Genomic DNA, 19094 nt, shown 5'->3' on the forward strand with positions numbered 1-19094 from the left:
CAGTGGGACCTGGATTTTACTATTGAGTGTTGCTCTTAGATCTACCAGGCAGCTGTTATCTTGTGTAAGGGAGCTGCTTTCTGGTTACCTTCCCATTGTTCTGTTGTTAGGTGGTGATCATTGGGGGGTGATATCACTCTAACTTGCAGTACAGCAGTAAAGAGTTACTGAAGTTTATCAGAGCACAAGTCACATGACAGGGGCAGCTGGGAAACTGACAATATGTCTAGCCCCATGTCAGATCTCAAAATTCAAAATAAAAAAATCTGTTTCTTTTGAGAAACGGATTTCAGTGCAGAATTCTGCTGGAGCAGCACTAGCACGAGTCATTTTAAAAAAACAGTTTTTCCCTTGACAGTATCCCTTTAAACAATTGTCTGCCAATAAAACTGTTACTCTACGTCTTCACAAGGGTACAAACAGATGAGGGGCTCTAGCGTTTATATCTTATTTTACTCATAAGAAAAACACAGGGTGTGAAGGAGCATAATTGCACTGTATAAACATTTCACAAGACGAGGCGCCAAACGTTGTTAAATGATGCCAACGCCGGGACTGAGAAGTGGACTAATCCTGGAACTATAACTCAGCAAACAGAATGGATTGTCTGCTTCTTACAAAATACTCAAAGGGGTATGTCAGTTCCACTCTAATGAGAGAAAGTTTATTGGTTAGTTGTAGAGTTTATTTACTGGCTAACTAAGAATAAGGAACCGGTTTTATGATTTGTCATCTGACACAAAAATTACCACTGTTTGTTCTCCAGTGCTGTATTTCATTGTGATGGGGCCCAGGGCAAAGCAACTGTCATGGAACCACATATATTTTTCATATAATTAATAAATGTATTGTTATTGTTACTTTTTATTGCTCATCTTTCTATTCACATCATCTCTTATTCATATTCCAGTCTCAAATCAGGGCATAGAGCTAAGGTAATTTGGACCTTAGCAACCAGAAAGCAAACTGGAGAGCTGCTGAATAAAAAATGAAATAACTCAAAAAACACAAATAATAATACATGAAAACCAATTGCAAATATTACTCTCTACATCATACTAAAAGTTAACTCAAAGTTGAACAACCCTTTAATTCTGTACTAACTTCCCTAGCCCAGTGGCGTAACTACCGGGGGAGCAGGGGGTGCTTTGGGCCAGGGCTAGCAACGCCTCTAGTTACGTTACTGCCCTAGCCCAAGCGATGCCGTGAAGTGAAGTTAGAAAAACAGGGGCCAGAAGGTAGACTTGTACAAGGTGGCACCAGAAATACTTTAGGTGATGGTTTCTCTATCTCAGGACCTCTATCAGTGTCATTTGAGAGTTTTGCTTCAACAGCAACTGAAGGACCTTAGACTGGACAGTCCTACTGCATATAAATAGACTATTCTATTAGATTCATTCTATTAGAGTTAACAGAAGTGCAGAACAGCTGGCAATCATTCTAATCTCTATGAATATACTCCGTATACAACTTAATTTTAATGCAAACTGAATGCTAAGGGAATGGATGCTAACTCATTGAAGGCTGGTCTTTGTCATGCTCCGCTGGGATTTAAGCCAGGGACCTTTGGGTTTCTGGTTCGATGCTGTGACCACTGGGCCAGGTGAGCAGCCCGTAGGGTTGCCCGCTATATGTTACCTGGCCTTTGCAGCCCTAGCCCAGCAGCAGCCTGATTGGTTTGCAGTCAGCCAATCAAGGCTGACTCTATCCAATTTAAGGCCAGCCCTCCAAACACTCCTTGCCTGAGCATTGGTTCCTATACTAGCAGTGTGGCATCATCCCTAGCTAAAGGTTCCTGCTTTAGCCGCCTTTCCTTTCCTTGTCTTGCCCTGCCTTGTCTTCCTTGCCTTGTTTCATTTGCCTTGTTCTGACTTTGATTTGCCTTGCCTTCCTCTCCTAGTTCTGCTCCAGTCCTGCTTTAATCCTTGCCTGTTCCTACTCTGGTTTCAGTCCTGCTTTGACCTTACCTTGCCTTGACCTTGCCCTGTCTCACTTTCTTTGCTATTCTGAATCTTGCTCTGCTCCTTGCTCCAAATGTGACCTTGTCTTGATCTTTGACTTTGACCTTGCACCTATTTTACCTTCTACTGTCTGAATCTCGTCTATCTAGCCTGATCCTTATCTTTCCATTTCCTGCTATCCAGTCCTCTCGCACTATCCAGCCCTTTCCTGCTATCCAGTCCTCTCCTGCTATCCAGTCCTATCCTCCTGCTATCCAGTCTTGTCCTCCTGCTATCCAGTCTTGTCCTCCTGCTATCCAGTCTTGTCCTCCTGCTATCTAGTCCTGCCCCCCTGCTATCCAGTCCTGTCCTTCTGCTCCAGTCCTGTCCTTCTGCTCCCCTATCCCAAATCTAATTCGATCTACGCCCACACCGTCCAGTCCTAATCCAGTCTGCTCCTGTCTCCTGATCTATGTCCTCACCGTCCTGTTCTATCATTCTAGCCTGCTCCTGATCTGATCTATGCCTGCTCTGTCCAGTCCTAATCCAGTCTGCTCCTGTCTCCTGATCTGACCTACGCCCGCTCCGTCCTTGTTCCTGTTCAGTCTGCTCCCCATCCTGTTGTGAATCGACATCCTTGTCACCTTGTTCCTTGCCGTCCCCCCTTAGGCACATACAGCTCCTGCCTCAAGGACTCACCCTTCCCCCATCTGCCTCCACAGCACCCTCTAGCTAATCCTTGACAGTCTTCTAGTAAATGCTCATGTGCAAAGCTCCTTCCTCCAGGGGCAGCTGCACACTGCAAAGTAAAAGCTGCTTTAGGGTGGAGCAAAGAGTGAAGCAGAGAGGGCCATTGGTCTTGGCATCCAGTATAAAGTGGCATTAATAAAAAGAAGTCTAAGGTTACATTATATTGCGAGTCATTTTAGACATTTTACATCCAGAGTAGTGAGGCGCAGGTTGACACTAAACCTGCAGTGACCCATGATTTTACCATCGGTTGGGCAGGTTTGAGATTTGTTTGGGTGCGGGTCAGACAGGGGAAGTACACTTCTTTGCTGCTCCTAAAGATTCCCTGTTTTGGAAGCAGAGGCAAGCACAGAAGTAGAGTCCAGATTGAGAAGACACAGGTACTGGTTGGGTGCTGGTCCTGCACTGGTAACATTTTGCAGGTTAGGGTCGGAGTGCAGGATAAGGTTTTGTGGGTTATTGTGGGGTGCAGGTTGTGCTTTTCATGACCCGCATATCACTACTTCAGAGGGCTGTCAGGTGATGCTGAGATTTCGTGAATTTTGACATTGTCCTCAAGATTCCCTTCATATTCTGGCCTGTTTATAGCTCCTACAATATGTATTTTTCATGGAAGAATAATCTTCTTGAAGAATAATAATAATAATAATAATATTTGGAATGCCCTACCTGCTTAACACATCTCTCTTGCCATTTACAGCTGGATTTCTACGTTATAGTAAAGGCAATCTACACATTTGGACACAGCGTTTCCCTGATTGCTCTGACTATAGGATGTACCATTCTCTGCCTGTTCAGGTAAGATTCCACACACTTATTTTATTTGGAAGAAGGCCGTAAAAGCTCCTAAATATACCGAGACAGAAACCCCCACTTGACATACTCAGCAATTCTGAGATTTAATAGTGCATCCACATTTCAATCCATATAAACCATTATATCATTGCATTAGTAATGTGCGGGTCTGGTAAAACCCGACCCGCACCCGACTAAAAAAAGCTGAAAATCGGAAACAGCCATTTGAAGGTGGCAGGCGTAGAGAGCAGGAGAAGAGCTCAACCCGCACCCACCCACCAGCTGCGAGGAGGAGTGCGAGGTTTACACTGGAAGTAAAGAAATAAAAGACCCATTGGCGATCATGTGTTCTATTAAAAGAAAACTAAACCCTGAAAATGAACGTGCCTGGAAATTATATATTTCATATACTGAACTTACTGCACTCGCCTTAAATTTAATCGATTACTAAAGCTTAAAAGGAATGTTATCTTCTAAAACAAATGAATGTATAACAGCTTTGCTTTTCAAATCATTTTTGCACTTACATTAAGGGGCAGATTTATTAAAGTTCGAGTTGTTTTTTTCCATGAAAAAAAGTTTTTTGGCGGGTCAAAACTCTCATTCTCGGGTTAAAAAAAATCTAATATTCAAGATTTATTATAACCCGACCCTGGAAAATAGATCGAATCCGAAAATACACCATCTGATTCGAGTTTTCAGATTGCGGGACTCGAACTCGCAACATTCAGGGTTTTGCCAGTCAAGTTTGTTTCTTAAATAAGATACCATTCGAGTTTCGAGGACTTTCAAGTTCATTCCAGGTAAAATTCCAGTATTCAAGATATTACAGTTTTAAAACTGCTATTATAATAAATTTGAAACAACAGCCCGCTGTTCGTTTCAGTTGACTTGCTACAGCCAGATGCAAATTAATTTAGTGGGAAAAGGAAAGTCTGGTGATATTGCTCTGCTTAGAATGAACCAGAGAAATTCAGATGGCTCACTGACTTCATGCTCTGAGCAGTGCAGCATCATAAGACTTTTCTTTTCTCGCTAATTTAAGTTTCTTCTGACTGTAGCCAGTTGGCTGAAATGAACAGCAGATGGCACTGCTGTTTCAAATTCATTATATTATCAATGTAAAAAAAAAGGCTAATATCTTGCTTGCACAAGTGCAAAAGTAATTTTAAGTTTACCTATTTTCAGAATTATGTTTCTTTTCAAGGGAATGCTCGTCTTTAAATTAACTGTTAGTAGGATGCAGAGAGTGATATTCAGAGACAATTTGCAATTGGTTTTCATTTTTTATTATTTGTGGTTTTTGAGTTATTTAGCTTTTTATTCAGTTTGCAATTTCAGCAATCTGGTTGCTAGCGTCCATATTACCCTAGCAACCATGCACTGATTTGAATAAGAGACTGGGATATGTATAGGAGAGACCTGAATAAAAAGAGGAGTAATAAAAAGTAGCAATAACAAAACATATGTAGCCTTACAGAGCATTTGTTTTTTAGATGGGGGTCAGTGACCCCAAAGCTGGAAAGTCAGAAGAAGGCAAATAATTCAAAATCTATACGAAATAAATAACGAAGACCACAAAAACTAGTGCAGTCTGCATCAGACTTGATTAATAACCAGCCCTGTAGCATCAGTTGACAGACAAACAGTTTCAGCCTGATGATTTGCAGCAGCCCAGAGCCCATTGAGCATGTGCAGTGTCACTGACACTCAAAAGATAAGCCTAATAAGATGGAAAACTCCTGATGACAGTTTTGGATGCCTTGATCATTACTGTTATAGGGCCGCTGACTTTCATACCAAATTCTGGGTTTTAGTTCTCCTTTAAGGAGGATGTGGATAAATCAATGTAAAATACTGTCACTAATATTATTTTTCTAAATTCTTATCTGAAATGGTGAAAGTTTACTTTTCCAATATCTTTTTTTTTCTTTATTTAAAGAAAACTCCACTGTACACGGAATTACATTCACCTGAATCTGTTCATCTCTTTCATTTTGAAAGCAATCTCTGTTTTAGTGAAGGACAGCTTCCTCTTCTCCAATCCAGACTCCTGTCCAGAATCTTTGGTAAATAAACTTAAAGGGCAACTAACTGCTCTTTCTGTATTCTTTAACCTTTTTTTCCTAGCTAATGGTAATATTGAGACATTAATAAACTGTTATAGGATGCCTTGGGGACAGATTTATCAAGGATCAAATTGAAAATTCCAGTTTCGAGTTTATTTATGGGACAGATTTTTCAAGGGTCGAATTTCGAAGTAATAGGATTTTTTTTTAACTCCCATAACTTCGAAATTCTAATAAAAAAAGACCAACCAAAATTTATTTTTAAAAAAAATCTAGGTTTTTTCTGCAGGTGAATAGGCTGTATTTGTTCAAATCGAAGTGAGATCATATTTGATCGAATTCGATTCAATCTATGTATAATCTTTGATTGACTCCAAATAGCTTCTAGGAGGTTCCCTATAGGCTAAAACAGCAATTTGGCAGGTTTTAGATGGCGAATTAAAGTTTTAAAGAGACAGTACATGATGAATTTCGATATTCGAATTCTCAATTTTTTTTTCAAATTCGAATAGAATTTGGACTATTCCCCAATCGAAGTACACAAAAATAGCTCGAAATTCAATTTTATTTCTTCAATTTTCACTTTCACCATTGATAAATCTGCCCCTTAGTATAATTCGACTAGGCGATAGTCCAAATTCGATTCGAGTTTAAAAAAAAAATCGAAATTAGAATTTCGAAATTTATCATGTATTGTCCCTTTAACAATTCAAATTCGACTATTCGCCATCTAAAACCTGCCGAATTAGTGTTTTAGCCTATGGGGGACCCCGTACGATCAATTTGGAGTTGTTTGGTGGACTTTTGAAAAAATATTTTTTTGCTTTTTGTGATTCGAGTTTGCAGGTCAATCCAATTTTTTAGGAAAATTTCGATTGGTCGTTTTTTTTTCCAGAATTTTGACTCCGACCCTTGATAAATATGCCTCTTGATATAGGAAAGCTTTCCTTTGTTTCTGTAAAGGGTTTGAACATGCTTTTATCTTCATTTTTTTCCTATTATAATTTTAGCATTGTTTCCACGTCCTATTGTTCTCAATATCATTCGTTGTTTATAAATGAGGATATTGTTAAATCTTAATTAGAACCCCATACCAACCCATATAACAATATAAAACTGCTCAGAGTGCAATTCACCTTTTAGATAATGGCCAAACAGAACAGCAAAACTGGATTCATTGATGCAAGAAGCATCTCCTGATGCTTCACTGCTCCGTGGTGACAGGAGGCATAGAACTGAGCAGAGATGCATCCGGAGACGCTTCCTGCATTTCTGCTATTAGCAGTTTCAAAATTGATAATTTCTTGAAATCTCAAAATTGATAATATCTTGAAATCTAAAAATTGATAATATCTTGAAATCTAAAAATTGATAATATCTTGAAATGTCAAAAAAAATTATGTAAAATGCAAAAGTGCTCAAAAAGAGCTAATTTTACTCATACATTGGTGCATTAAATATCATAATCATTCATAGAATTTAGTTGGTTTATACACTGGCACGTTCCCCTCATCTTTTTTTCAGATCGGCTGCAAAATTATATTAGTATTCCTGCAGTACTGTGTCATGGCAAACTTCTACTGGCTGTTGGTTGAAGGGCTTTATCTTCAGACACTTCTTCTGGTGATATTCTCTCCAAACAGACATTTCACAGTGTATCTGCTGACTGGATGGGGTGAGTTATTTTCCATCGTCATACTGTTAAATAACTGCTGCAAGTGGGAGGCCGATTGGCTTAGAATATTACAAGTGTATTTTAATTGACCTAAATATCTGTACAAAATCAGAAACTGACTAGAGAACCAGTAACAAAAGCAAGGAACACTTTTAGGGGCAGATTTGTCAAGGGTCGAAGTGAATTTGAGGAAATTAAAATTTAAAAAATTCTAAATGAGAAGTAATTTTTTGGATACTTCGACCATCAAATAGGATACTACGACTTCAAAAACAATTAGAAACCTTTCTCAAATCTTTCCTAAACAGAAGTACATCAGAGTAGCCTCTTTCTTTTTCCTGACAACTTCCTTGACTACTTTGGGGTCAGACTGGTCAGAAACTGACCAGCAGGTGGCGCTGTTGTAACAAAATTTATTTATATTAACAGCACATGTATCCCTTAATATCTTGGAATAAAAAGAAAATAAATAATGAAAGTAAATGACAAAAGGGCTTAGAATTGTCCCCTCATCAATTTTACATTCACTTATTTTAAAGGTTTACTTTAAAAAATTGTAGTTCTCCTATTTTTTTTAAGAAGCTCTAAAAATTCAGGGGCACATTTACTAAGCTCGAGTGAAGGATTAAAATAAAAAATATTTTGAATTTCGAAGTATTTTTTTGGCTACTTCGACCATCGAATTGGCTACTCCGACTACGACTTCGAAACGAACGTTTCGAACTAAAATTGTTTGACTATTCGATTCGAAGTACTGTCTCTTTAAAAAACAACTTTGACCAACTACTTCGCCACCTAAAGCCTACCGAACATCAATGTTAGCCTATGGGGAAGGTCCCCATAGGCTTTCTAACAAATTTCTGATTGAAGGAAAATTGTTCGATCGATGGATTTAATCGTTCGATCGATCGCAGGAAATGCAGTAAATCCTTCGACTTTGATATTAAAATCAATTAAAATGAATTTATAGTTCTTTGGATTTTTTTCAAATTTCTTTTTTCAAAAACTCAGTTTTTTTGCAGTTTTAGAGGCATTTGTATTTTTTCAAAAACCTCTAAAAGTCTGAGCGGTTAAAAAAAAGGTCCAATAGGATCAGCACAGCTCCCATTGACTTCTATAGGACCTTGATGGCTTTTACTTGGAGAAGTTTTGTACAGGTATGGGACCTGTTATCCAGAATGCTTAGGACCTGGGGTTTTCCGGGTTAACGGATCTTTCTGTAATTTGGATCTTCATACCTTAAGTCTACTAGAAAATCATGTAAACATTAAGGGGCAAAAAAATCAAAATTCAAGCTAATTTTTGTGTACTTCGAATAGTCCAAATTCGATTCAAATTGGAAAAAAATGTGAAAATTTGAATTTCGAGATTTATCATGTGGGGCAGATTTATCAAAGATCGAGGTGAAAAAATTCGACTTTCAAGCTATTTTTTGTGTACTTCGACTAGGGAATAGTCCAAATTTGCTTTTAAAAAAATTTGAAAATTCGAATATTGAAATTTATCATGTGCTGTCGCTTTAAAAATTTGACTTAGACCATTTGCTATCTAAAACCTGCTGAATTGCTGTTTTAGCATATGGGGGACCTCCTAGAAACCATTTGGAGTCAATTGGTGGACGTTGAAAAAACAAAGTTTTTTTTTGGGAAAAACAGAATCGTACGATTCAAATGCACTATTACTTGGATTCGTATGATTCAAATTCGATTGAAAACGGACTTATTCGATCGAAAACTTACATATTTGGGCAAAAAAAAACTTTGATTCAATTTTGGTTTGAATTTCGACGTTTTTCAAATTCGAAATTCAACCCTTGATAAATCTGCCCCCAAATACACCAAATAGTCTGGGTTTGCTTCCAATAAGGATTAATTATATCTTATTTGGGATCAAGCTACTGTTTTATTATTACAGAGAAAAAAAATTGGATTATTTGATTATAATGGGAGACGGCCTTTCCATAATTCAGAGCTTTCTGGTTAAAGAGTATTAGAGTTTTTAGTGTTTTTTACTCTTAATAAATCTCAAATTTTTTGAGTTTTAAAGAAATTTTAAAAAATCATAAATTTTTAGAGAAGAATTTTTATAAAAAAAATATTAATCCGAATTTAAGTAAATCGGCCCCTTCGCATTGGGGGAATGGTTTGGGGCCAGGAGCGGAACCAGTTAGGACAGTGGGGCAATGAGCAGGGCCTTCCCATTGGATAATCCGCCCCTACTCTGTGTATATATATATAAAATAAATATGGTTCAGGAATATGCTTTTTTCATTGCTGAAAACATTTGTTTGTCCGTTTATTACACCAGGCATCCCTACCGTATTCATTATTGTTTGGATTGTCTCAAGGATTTATTTAGACGACACAGAGTAAGTAGAAACACATAGAATCGAGCATATGAACTGATTACAGGTTTTTGCAACTTTTTGTATGTTTTCCTGTTGCTTCTCTAGATGCTGGGATAGTAATGATCACAATGTTCCTCGGTGGATTATAAAAATTCCCATCATCATTTCCATCACTGTGAGTAAATGTCATTGCTGAGTCCAAGAAATATACTTTTGGTTGCATTCTGATTGGTTTCTATATTCCGTTCTGGTCAGGCGTGGTATTTTGAAATTTGTAGCATGGAAATAACCCCCTGAGAGTTTAGGGCAATGTAACACAGAATGGATTTGCTCAAATAGAATTCGAGGAACTTCATTGGTCTACTCTACACAGTGCCCTCAACTCAACTGAGCACCTGTTTGGGATTTGCATTGGAATTGCCAACTGTGAGCAATGCCAATTGCTCAGCATCAGTGCCCGACCTCAGTAATTGGCTTCTTACTATGTGGCTAAGGCATTGTAGATGGCCACAATTCTTACTAAGGGTTTCCTTGTCCTTTAACACCCTTGGCTGAATGGAAGAAAATACCTCCAGCAATGGTCTAATGGAAAGTCTTTCCAGAAGAGGCTCTTACTGGAGCAAACAGAGGACCGGCTTCATATTAAAGGACAAGTAAAGTCCTGAAACCCTACCATTGCCAAACAGTAGTGCACCCAAGCCCCTTGCTTTGTTTTTTACCCTCAAAATCCAATATTTCTTAAGAAATGAGCCTGAAGAAAATCCTTCTCCCTTTTGTAGTTTGGGCTGCCATATTGGTCCACCAGCAGCATCTCATGACTGTTCTGTCCATACGTAGGTAGCCCTGCTAACTAGCCTTTAATGCTCTCATCATTGCAACATTTAGGAGCTCAATATATTTTATGAGAATGCACAGACTTTGGGATAGATGTTTTGCACATTTCGCTTTGGTACAGGTATGGGACCTGTTATACAGAATGCTCGGGACCTGGTGTTTCCGGGTAACGGATTTTACCGTAATTTGGGTCTTCATGCCTTAAGTCTACTAGAAATTAAACAAACCGAATAGGCTGTTTTTGCTTCCAATAAGGATTCATTATATCTTAGTTGGGATCAAGTAAAAACTGCTGTTTTATTATTACAGAGAAAAGGGAAATCATTTTTAAAAATGAGAATAATTCAGATAAAACAGAGTGTATGGGAGACGGCCTTTCTGTAATTCAGAGCTTTCTGGATAACGGGTTTCCGGATAAGGGATCCTATACCTGTATTAGTCTATTCTAGAAGAATTTGCCTTAGCCAGATTAAGGGGCTGATTTATCAAAGGTCGAACTTTCTTTTAACCTCGAATGGCTTCGAAAATTGATTGGTATTTTACTTAAAGGAGAACTAAACCCTTAATTTAAAAAACCCCTACCCCTCTACTCTACATAGACCCCCCTCCCTCCCCCCCAGCCCCTGGTAAATGCCCCTAACTCTTTACTTACCCCTCGGTGCAGATTCAGGGTATCGGAGGTCACGGGCACTTTATTCTCTTCAGTAACCTTCGGGAAGTAAGTAAGTCTTTGTGTATTTGACAACTACGCATGCACTGAAATTGACAGAAATTGCTGAAGTGCCAGAAGAAGACTCTAAGGGGCTGATTTATCAAGGGTCGAATTTGAAAAACTTCGAAATTCAAATTCAAAAAGACCAACCGAAATTGAATCTAAGGTTTTTTTTTGGCCGACTTGGTCAGTTTCCGATCAAATAGGTCAGTTTTTGATCAAATTTGAATCATACGAATCTAAGTAACAACGCATTTGATCGAATTCAATTCAACGTTCTTCCAAAAAAAAAAACTTCGATTTTTCAAAGTCCACCAATTGACTGTAGGAGGTCCCCATAGGCTAAAACAGCAATTCGGCAGTTTTTAGATGGCGAATGGTTGAAGTTAATTTTTAAAGAGACAGTACAGTGAATTAGAATTTTCGATTTTTTTCAAAAACAAATTGAATTTGGACTATTCCCTAGTTGAAGTACACAATAATTAGCATGAAATTCAAATTTTTTAAATTCAAATTTTGAATTCGCCCTTTGATAAATCTGCCCCTAAGATTACCGAAGAGAAAAAGATGGCGCCTGTGAACTCCGATGCCCTGAATCTGCACAAGGGGTAAGTAAAGAGTTAGGGGCATTTACCAGGGGTAACAGCTAGGCTGAGGGGGGGGCAGGGAGGGGGGTCTATGTAGGGTGGGGTTTTTTTAATTAAGGGTTTAGTTCTCCTTTAAGAAAACACTTCAATGGCAAAAATCCGGTTCTGCAAGTTCAAGTCCCGCAACACAAAAATTCAAATTAATCGAGTTTTCGTTAAAAAAAAAATAAAGTTGAGTTCTTGATTCGAATTTTCAGCCAAATCCGTTTGAAAAAAACCCCTCAAACATCAAACAGGCTGTTAACCTCTTCAAATGGTTAAAGGGACCTCTGCCATTGAATTCTACATGACCTCGACAGGTTTTAGCTGGTGTATTTTCAAAATCAAGCTATTTCCAGGGTCAGGGTATAATAAATCTCAAATATTTCTGTTTTATTTTTTTATATATATGCTGTATCCAGCCTTTCTGTCAGAAACTGCCTCTGTACATTATGGCTCAGATCAAACTGGATTCACCAACAGGTCATTGATTATTTCAGGGTTCATATTGCTTACACAGCTGCAGCATGGAGATAGTATAATGGGATTAGAAGAACAATATACAGGGAGTTATAGATTTTAATTAAAAAGGGCATTCCCTAATTTCAGAGATATCATGCAGAAAAGCCATTACTTGATAATGTCAGGTTTCCTGGAGTCTGCGGCTCATAATTCATTCTGCCCAGAGAAGTTCTTACATAATATACATATATATAAGGAGGATTGTGCCCAGTGAGTAATCCTGGAATATACTACTAGTTGGTAGAATAATATAATGCACAATGCAAATTGGTGTAGCCAGCAGCTAGGTCCCCTTTATTGGTATATGAAACCCACAAAACAAATACAGGTATGGGATCCATTATCCGAAAACCCATTATCCAGGAAGCCCTGAATTAAGGAAAGGCCGTACGACTAGTGATGGGCGAATTTATTCGGCAGGTACAAAAGCACGTGGCGAATTTCCGCGTGCCGTCGAATAAGTTTGCGAATTTGCAGTGACAATTAAACAGACTCCCATTGACTTAAATGCGTGTCAATTATCGCCGGCGTCTAAAGTCATGTTTCGCAAATTTTTACCCATTTCGCGAATTTCGTGGTGAAACAGGACAAATTCGCCCATCACTATGTACAACTTCATTATAATTTCAATTTTTTTAATGATTTCCTTTTTCTCTGTAATAATAAAACAGTAGCTTGTACTTGATCCAAACTAAGATATAATTAATCCTTATTGGAAGCAAAACCAGCCTGTTGGGTTTATTTAAGGTTTACATGATTTTCTAGTAGACTTAAGTTATGAAGATCCAAATTACTGAAAGATCTGTTATCCAGAAAACCCCAGGTCCTGAACATTCTGGATAACAGGTCCCATACCTGTCTAGGAAAAGTTACTCAGAACTTCTTAAAATAATTTGTTTTCAAGATATTAGCAGTTTTCACACCTGCTGCTCATTTATATGGATTGGCTAAAGTTGGCAGAAAATGAATTATGTGAGAAAAGAATAGGGATGTCTTGCTCTGCTTAGAAAATGAAATTAGAGAGCAGAGAAAAAACATTTTACATTTCTTGAGCAGAACAACATCACAAGGCTTTCCTCTTCTCACCAATTAAATTTTCTGCCAATCATGCTTGGTTTGCACAAATGAACAATAGGTAGCACCTTAAAAAACAAATGTTATGAAAATAACATTTGTCATATATTCAAGTCTTTCCCTGGCCAGAGAGAGCACCTTCATAGGGTTCAGACTGTCCTGCGCAAACATAGAGCCTTCACTTTGCTGTTTCTTTATTTTACATTATTTCTGGTTTTATATTTTTTTCTGTTAAAACTCCAGTTTCCTGTGACTAACAGTTAAACCCATTCTGGCTTGCAGCTAAATTTCTGCCTTTTCATTAACATCATTCGGATTCTGCTACAGAAGCTGCGGTCACCTGATGTTGGGGGCAACGACCAATCACAATTCAAGTAAGTGCACATTTTGGAGACAACACTGTTGTTTTAGATTGTGTAGATGCGGGAGTATAGTTGAATTTATTTTTTATTACAGTGAGAAAAAGTAAATACCCCCTTAATATTTAGAATGTGGGTTCTCAGTTCAGCGACACTAGGTCCGAATTGCAAAAACGCAAAAATGTTAGTTTTTTTGTACTATTAAATCTCTATTTTTTTCGAGATTTATTATACCCTGAGGAAGAAAAAAGACAGAATCTGAAAATCCGGCATCACAGACCTGCCGGGGTTCTATATAACCTATTTGGAAGTTTCTGTGTTCTGCGCTGGAATTAGCCTGAATATTTTGGTCTTTTCAGGCAAAAATCCAAAAATGTTGGCTTTTTGGGAAAACCCCCCAAAAAATCGAGCGATTCTGGAAAAAACGGATTTTCCCTTGATTTTTTTCAGGTTCTTCCCCGATCCGATTAAATTTAGATTTTTTTATTAAAAAATAAGCTAATACACAACAAACTAGAGAACAGTAAGGCAAAACAGTTTAAAATTCCAACCCGATAAAGCACAAACGCCAATTGCAAGAAGCTATTCCACTGAATCCTTCTAAATGTCTGAACATCCCATTTGTGTCCTTTATATACAGATGGTTAGTGATGGGCAAATTTCTCCCATTTCGATGTAAATTTACAGCAAAATTCACAAAATGGCAAAAATTCTATGCCTGCGTCAATTTGCGTCAATTTTCACGCCAAAGTCAAGCGTTAAAGTCAATGGGCGTCTGAATAGTGTTGATGCGCAACGGTTTTGACGCAAGCGACTTTTCCGACGCATGTCCAATTTTTTTTGATGCAGGCGAATTTTCGCTGGTGGCAAAACGCAGATGTTCGTCTCGAATTCATGCCTGACTCCGACTAGGGAATAGTCCAAATTCGATTCATATTCGATTCATATTTGAATAAAAAAAATGGAAAATTCGAATATCGAAAATTTATCATGTACTGTCTCTTTAAAAATTCGACTTTGACCACTCACCATCTAAAATCTGCCGAATTGCTGTTTTAGCCTATGGGGGACGTCCTAGAATCTATTTGGAGTCAATTGGTGGACTTTGAAAAATTGTTTTTTTAAATTCGATTGAATTCGCTATTACTTCGATTTCTATGATCTGAATTCAATCAAAAACGGACCTATTCGATTGAAAATGGACTTATTCGGCCAAAAAAAAGTCGACGTAATTTTGGTTGGTCTGTTTGAATTCGAATTTTGAATTTACTCATATTTTCATCCTTTTGTACCAGGAGACTGACCAAATCAACACTTCTGCTCATACCACTATTTGGGGTTCACTACATGGTGTTCACGGTTTTCCCAATGCCCAGTTTCAGTGACTGCCAGATATGGTTTGAACTGTGCGTTGGATCCTTTCAGGTAACCAGGCAAATTCAGTCCTTTTATTATTCGGGATCTGTTATCCAGAAAGCTCCAAATTACAGGAAGGCCGTCTTCCATATAAACTCCTTTTTAATCAAATAATTCTAGTTTTTACAAATGATTTCCTTTCTCTCTGTAATAATAAAACACCCCAATTAAAATATAATTAATCCTTATTGGAGGCAAAACAATCCTATTGGGTTAAATTTATGTTTACAAGATTTTAACAAGCTTACGTTATGAAGATACAAATTACAGAAAGATCCCTTATTAGGAAAACCCCAGGTCCTGAGCATTCTGGATAACAGGTCCCCATACTTGTATTGCGCTTTTAACTGAATTAACTGAATGTTCTTCTTCTTTTGCAGGGACTGGTCGTGACCATTCTATACTGTTTCTTGAACACAGAAGTAAGCCATTTAAAAATTGCAAAGTCCCGTGACTAATTAAAAAAGTATGTAGTAGAATTAAGTCAAAGGCAAATGGGCATTAAGGGGGTTATTTACTAAAGTCCTTATTTATCCCATTATTTTCTTTGAAAAGCCACGACCAAACTCCCCTGCCTGATTTGACATTATTTATTAAATAAAAATCTTGAATTAATTGGATCGAGGAAAAAACCCGATAAAATCAAGCGAAAACTCAAATTGTCCAAATTTTCTGACTTTTATTCCTGAATTGCTCAATTTTTTGGGGATTTTGCCCGAAAACCCTCAAGTTTTCGTATTATCGGGCTAAACCCAGAGCAAACCACAATAACTTCAAATTGAGATTGGTGCCATTCCCATTGACTTATACAGGACCTTGACAGATCTGAGATGGCGGATTTTTTGCAGCATCGCAGTACAATAAATCTTTGAGTTTTGTATAAAAAATTCCTGTTTTTGCCCCAAAAAGCCAGACCAGATAAATTTGAGGTTTAGTAAATAAGCCCCTTCGAGTATTTTTCCTTGAAAACATTTCATCACTCATTCTTTTAGCTTTTTGCAGCATCGGGGTATAGTAAATCTCAAAAAATTCATGTTCTTTTCACAAAAAAAGTCAAAAAAGTTTTAGTATATAATCCCCTAAATGTCCAATTGCCTTTGACTTAATTATACTAGATACTGTATATCATGACCTGGATAAATAAGAATCTCAATAGACATAATAGTTAGAAAAGTAGTATTATTAATACTAAAATATATATATATATACCAAGTACTAAATAAGTCTGATTCTAAATATTCAATTCAATATTATTTTTTACTAAAAAATGCTCATCATCTTACCAGTAAGAAGCTGAGCTCATGATAATTTTGCTTTTAATATTCATGGAATTTAAAGTAACACTGACATTTTTAAACTAATGGCAGCATTTGGATACTTGACACATAATACATCGACATGTAGCATATGCTTTCTGCTCTGACACGGGATTTCCTCTGATTCAGGGAGTATTAATAAATAGGAGAGTGCTGCTACGTTGTAGAAGTGCCAGACAGTGCTGCTAGAAATAACACCTAGGCAAGTGCTGCTAGAAGTGACAGCTAGGAATGTACTGCTAGAAGTGACAGCTAGGAAAGTGCTGCTAGAAGTGACAACTAGGAAAGTGCTGCTAGAGGTGACACCTGGGAAAGTTCTGCTAGTGGTGACAGCTAGGAAAGTGTTGCTAGAAGTGACAGCTAGGAAAGTGCTGCTAGAAGTGACAGCTAGGAAAGTGCTGCTAGAAGTGACAGCTAGGAATGTACTGCTAGAAGTGACAGCTAGGAAAGTGTTGCTAGAAGTGACAGCTAGGAAAGTGCTGCTAGAAGTGACAGCTAGGAAAGTGTTGCTAGAAGTGACAGCTAGGAATGTACTGCTAGAAGTGACAGCTAGGAAAGTGCTGCTAGAAGTGACAGCTAGGAATGTACTGCTAGAAGTGACAGCTAGGAAAGTGCTGCTAGAAGTGACAACTAGGAAAGTGCTGCTAGAGGTGACACCTGGGAAAGTTCTGCTAGTGGTGACAGCTAGGAAAGTGTTGCTAGAAGTGACAGCTAGGAAAGTGCTGCTAGAAGTGACTGCTTGGAAAGTGCTGCTAGAAGTGACAACTAGGAAAGTGCTGCTAGAAGTGACAGCTAGGAAAGTGCTGCTAGAAGTGACAGCTAGGAAAGTGTTGCTAGAGGTGACCTATTAAACTGAAGGAAGGTAGGACAAGTCATATAAAAATGAAAGTGATTTAAAGTAATAAAAATATCATGTAGTGTTTCCCTGCACTGGTAAAACTGGAGTGTTTGCTTCAGAAACACTACTATAGTTCATATAAATAAGCTGCTGTGTAGCAATGGGGGCAGCCATTCAAAGGAGAAAAGGAGAAAAAAGGTTACACAGCAGATAAGATCTGTAGAACATAATGGTGTTATCTGTTATCCACTATTTACCTGTGCCATATAGTCTTTTTTCAATTTCCGCCATTGCTACACAGCAGCTTGTTTATATAAACTATAGTAGTGTTTCTGAAGCAAACACATCAGTTTTACCAGTGCAGGACAACACTACGATATTTTCATTACTTTAAAACACTTTCCTTTTTTTGGTGTTACTTTTCCTTAAAGTAGCGATTCTTGATGCTTATGTTCTACACTGGGCCAGTGCTCTTTTGTCTCTTAGAATGCACTGGCTCAGGATGCTTTTCCTATGAGTACTGTGCTGTTGTAGTATGCAGAGGTATTCTCCGGAGCACCCCAAGTGAGAGCACCCACATTACAGAACATCTATATCTGTTCTGCACATGCACCCAGCTTCAGTAGAGGTGGTGCCTGTGACTTGGAACAAAATGGCGGAGTGATGCTCACTGGAAAGGTGGGGGTTGGAGGTAAGGGACTAGGACCACTGAGGGCGCCAAACAAATTGCCACTCCAGTAATTAAACCTTTCCTTATCTTTTAAGTAAGGCAGGCCAATGCTTTTAGGCACAAGAAGAAGGTCAGATGCACCCCTGAATATTAGGAAAAAAGGGGGGTGAGGATGAACTTGGAAAAAACAAATGTAACAATGTAAAGTCTCATCATCAACTTCTCTAATTGTGAGTTCCCCCCACCAGGTGCAAGGAGAGCTAAAAAGAAAATGGCAGAGCTGGGACTACATCCAGTACAAGAAGCGAGACAAGAGGATGCACAGTTTGACTATTTCTCGCAACGGCTCCGAGAGTGCACCCCAGTTTCACAGGGACTCAAGGGCCCAGTCCATCCTGCAGACAGAAACCACAATCATTTAATCTCAGCATCCATAAAGGACAATCAATTGCCAAATATTAGAGACTGCAAAGAATAAACGAGGCTCTCCGCACAGGGCCAAACTGACTCTGTAGAGATCATCTATAGCTCATATATATATATATATATATATATATATATATATATATATATATATATATATATATATATATATATATATATATATTATATATATATATTGGGTGGACCTCTGTACAGATGGTGGGGGGTTAATATAATGTTGCACTTCAATGTTCTATAGATTTTTACCATGCACTTTTGTATCTAAATTATTATAGCTGTACTAGTAAATCTTTTTTGTGTAGTGAGCTTTGTTTCTACTGAAATCTGTTCTCTTTGCGGGTAATTTGCAAAGTGATTCTGTGCTGTCAGGGAAAACCAAATCCACAGCTAAAAAACCATTGAGGTGAAGTGCCAACCGGAGCAAAGTATGTCCCAATCAGGAGTTAGGTTTCAACATGTTTCAAACCAACCCCTTGGATGTTGTTCCCAGGGGCCTAAAAGCAGGTGGTTATTATTGAATTCCAGGCTTGGGGCAAGTTTAAGTTGCATAAAAACCAGATGTACTGCTAAACAGAGTCTTCTGTAGGCTGCCAGTCCAATAGGGGCTGCCAAATGTCCAATCAGAGCCCTTATTTGGCACCCCCAGGGACGTTTTCATGCTTGTGTTGCTTTCCAATTTTTTTACATTTGAATGGGTAAAAAAAGTT

At 38.1% G+C, this 19094-nt stretch overlaps 1 protein-coding gene across 2 annotated transcripts in view; it reads left to right on the forward strand.

Annotated features, from left to right (window-relative positions):
• The window catches only part of vipr2.L (vasoactive intestinal peptide receptor 2 L homeolog), a 62719-nt gene extending 44203 nt beyond the window's left edge, over positions 1 to 18516 (forward strand). For both annotated transcript variants that reach the window (XM_041565804.1, XM_018266959.2), the window contains 9 exons: positions 3391 to 3488; positions 5428 to 5554; positions 7079 to 7229; positions 9537 to 9597; positions 9682 to 9751; positions 13627 to 13718; positions 14999 to 15128; positions 15500 to 15541; positions 18192 to 18516. In XM_041565804.1, the coding sequence (XP_041421738.1) occupies positions 3391 to 3488; positions 5428 to 5554; positions 7079 to 7229; positions 9537 to 9597; positions 9682 to 9751; positions 13627 to 13718; positions 14999 to 15128; positions 15500 to 15541; positions 18192 to 18365 (945 nt within the window). In that variant the 3' untranslated portion in view covers positions 18366 to 18516. The remainder of the gene's footprint in view (positions 1 to 3390; positions 3489 to 5427; positions 5555 to 7078; positions 7230 to 9536; positions 9598 to 9681; positions 9752 to 13626; positions 13719 to 14998; positions 15129 to 15499; positions 15542 to 18191) is intronic.
• The last annotated feature ends 578 nt before the right edge of the window (positions 18517 to 19094 follow it).

Source organism: Xenopus laevis, chromosome 6L (genome assembly GCF_017654675.1).
Source record: "Xenopus laevis strain J_2021 chromosome 6L, Xenopus_laevis_v10.1, whole genome shotgun sequence".
Lineage (NCBI taxonomy): Eukaryota > Metazoa > Chordata > Amphibia > Anura > Pipidae > Xenopus > Xenopus laevis.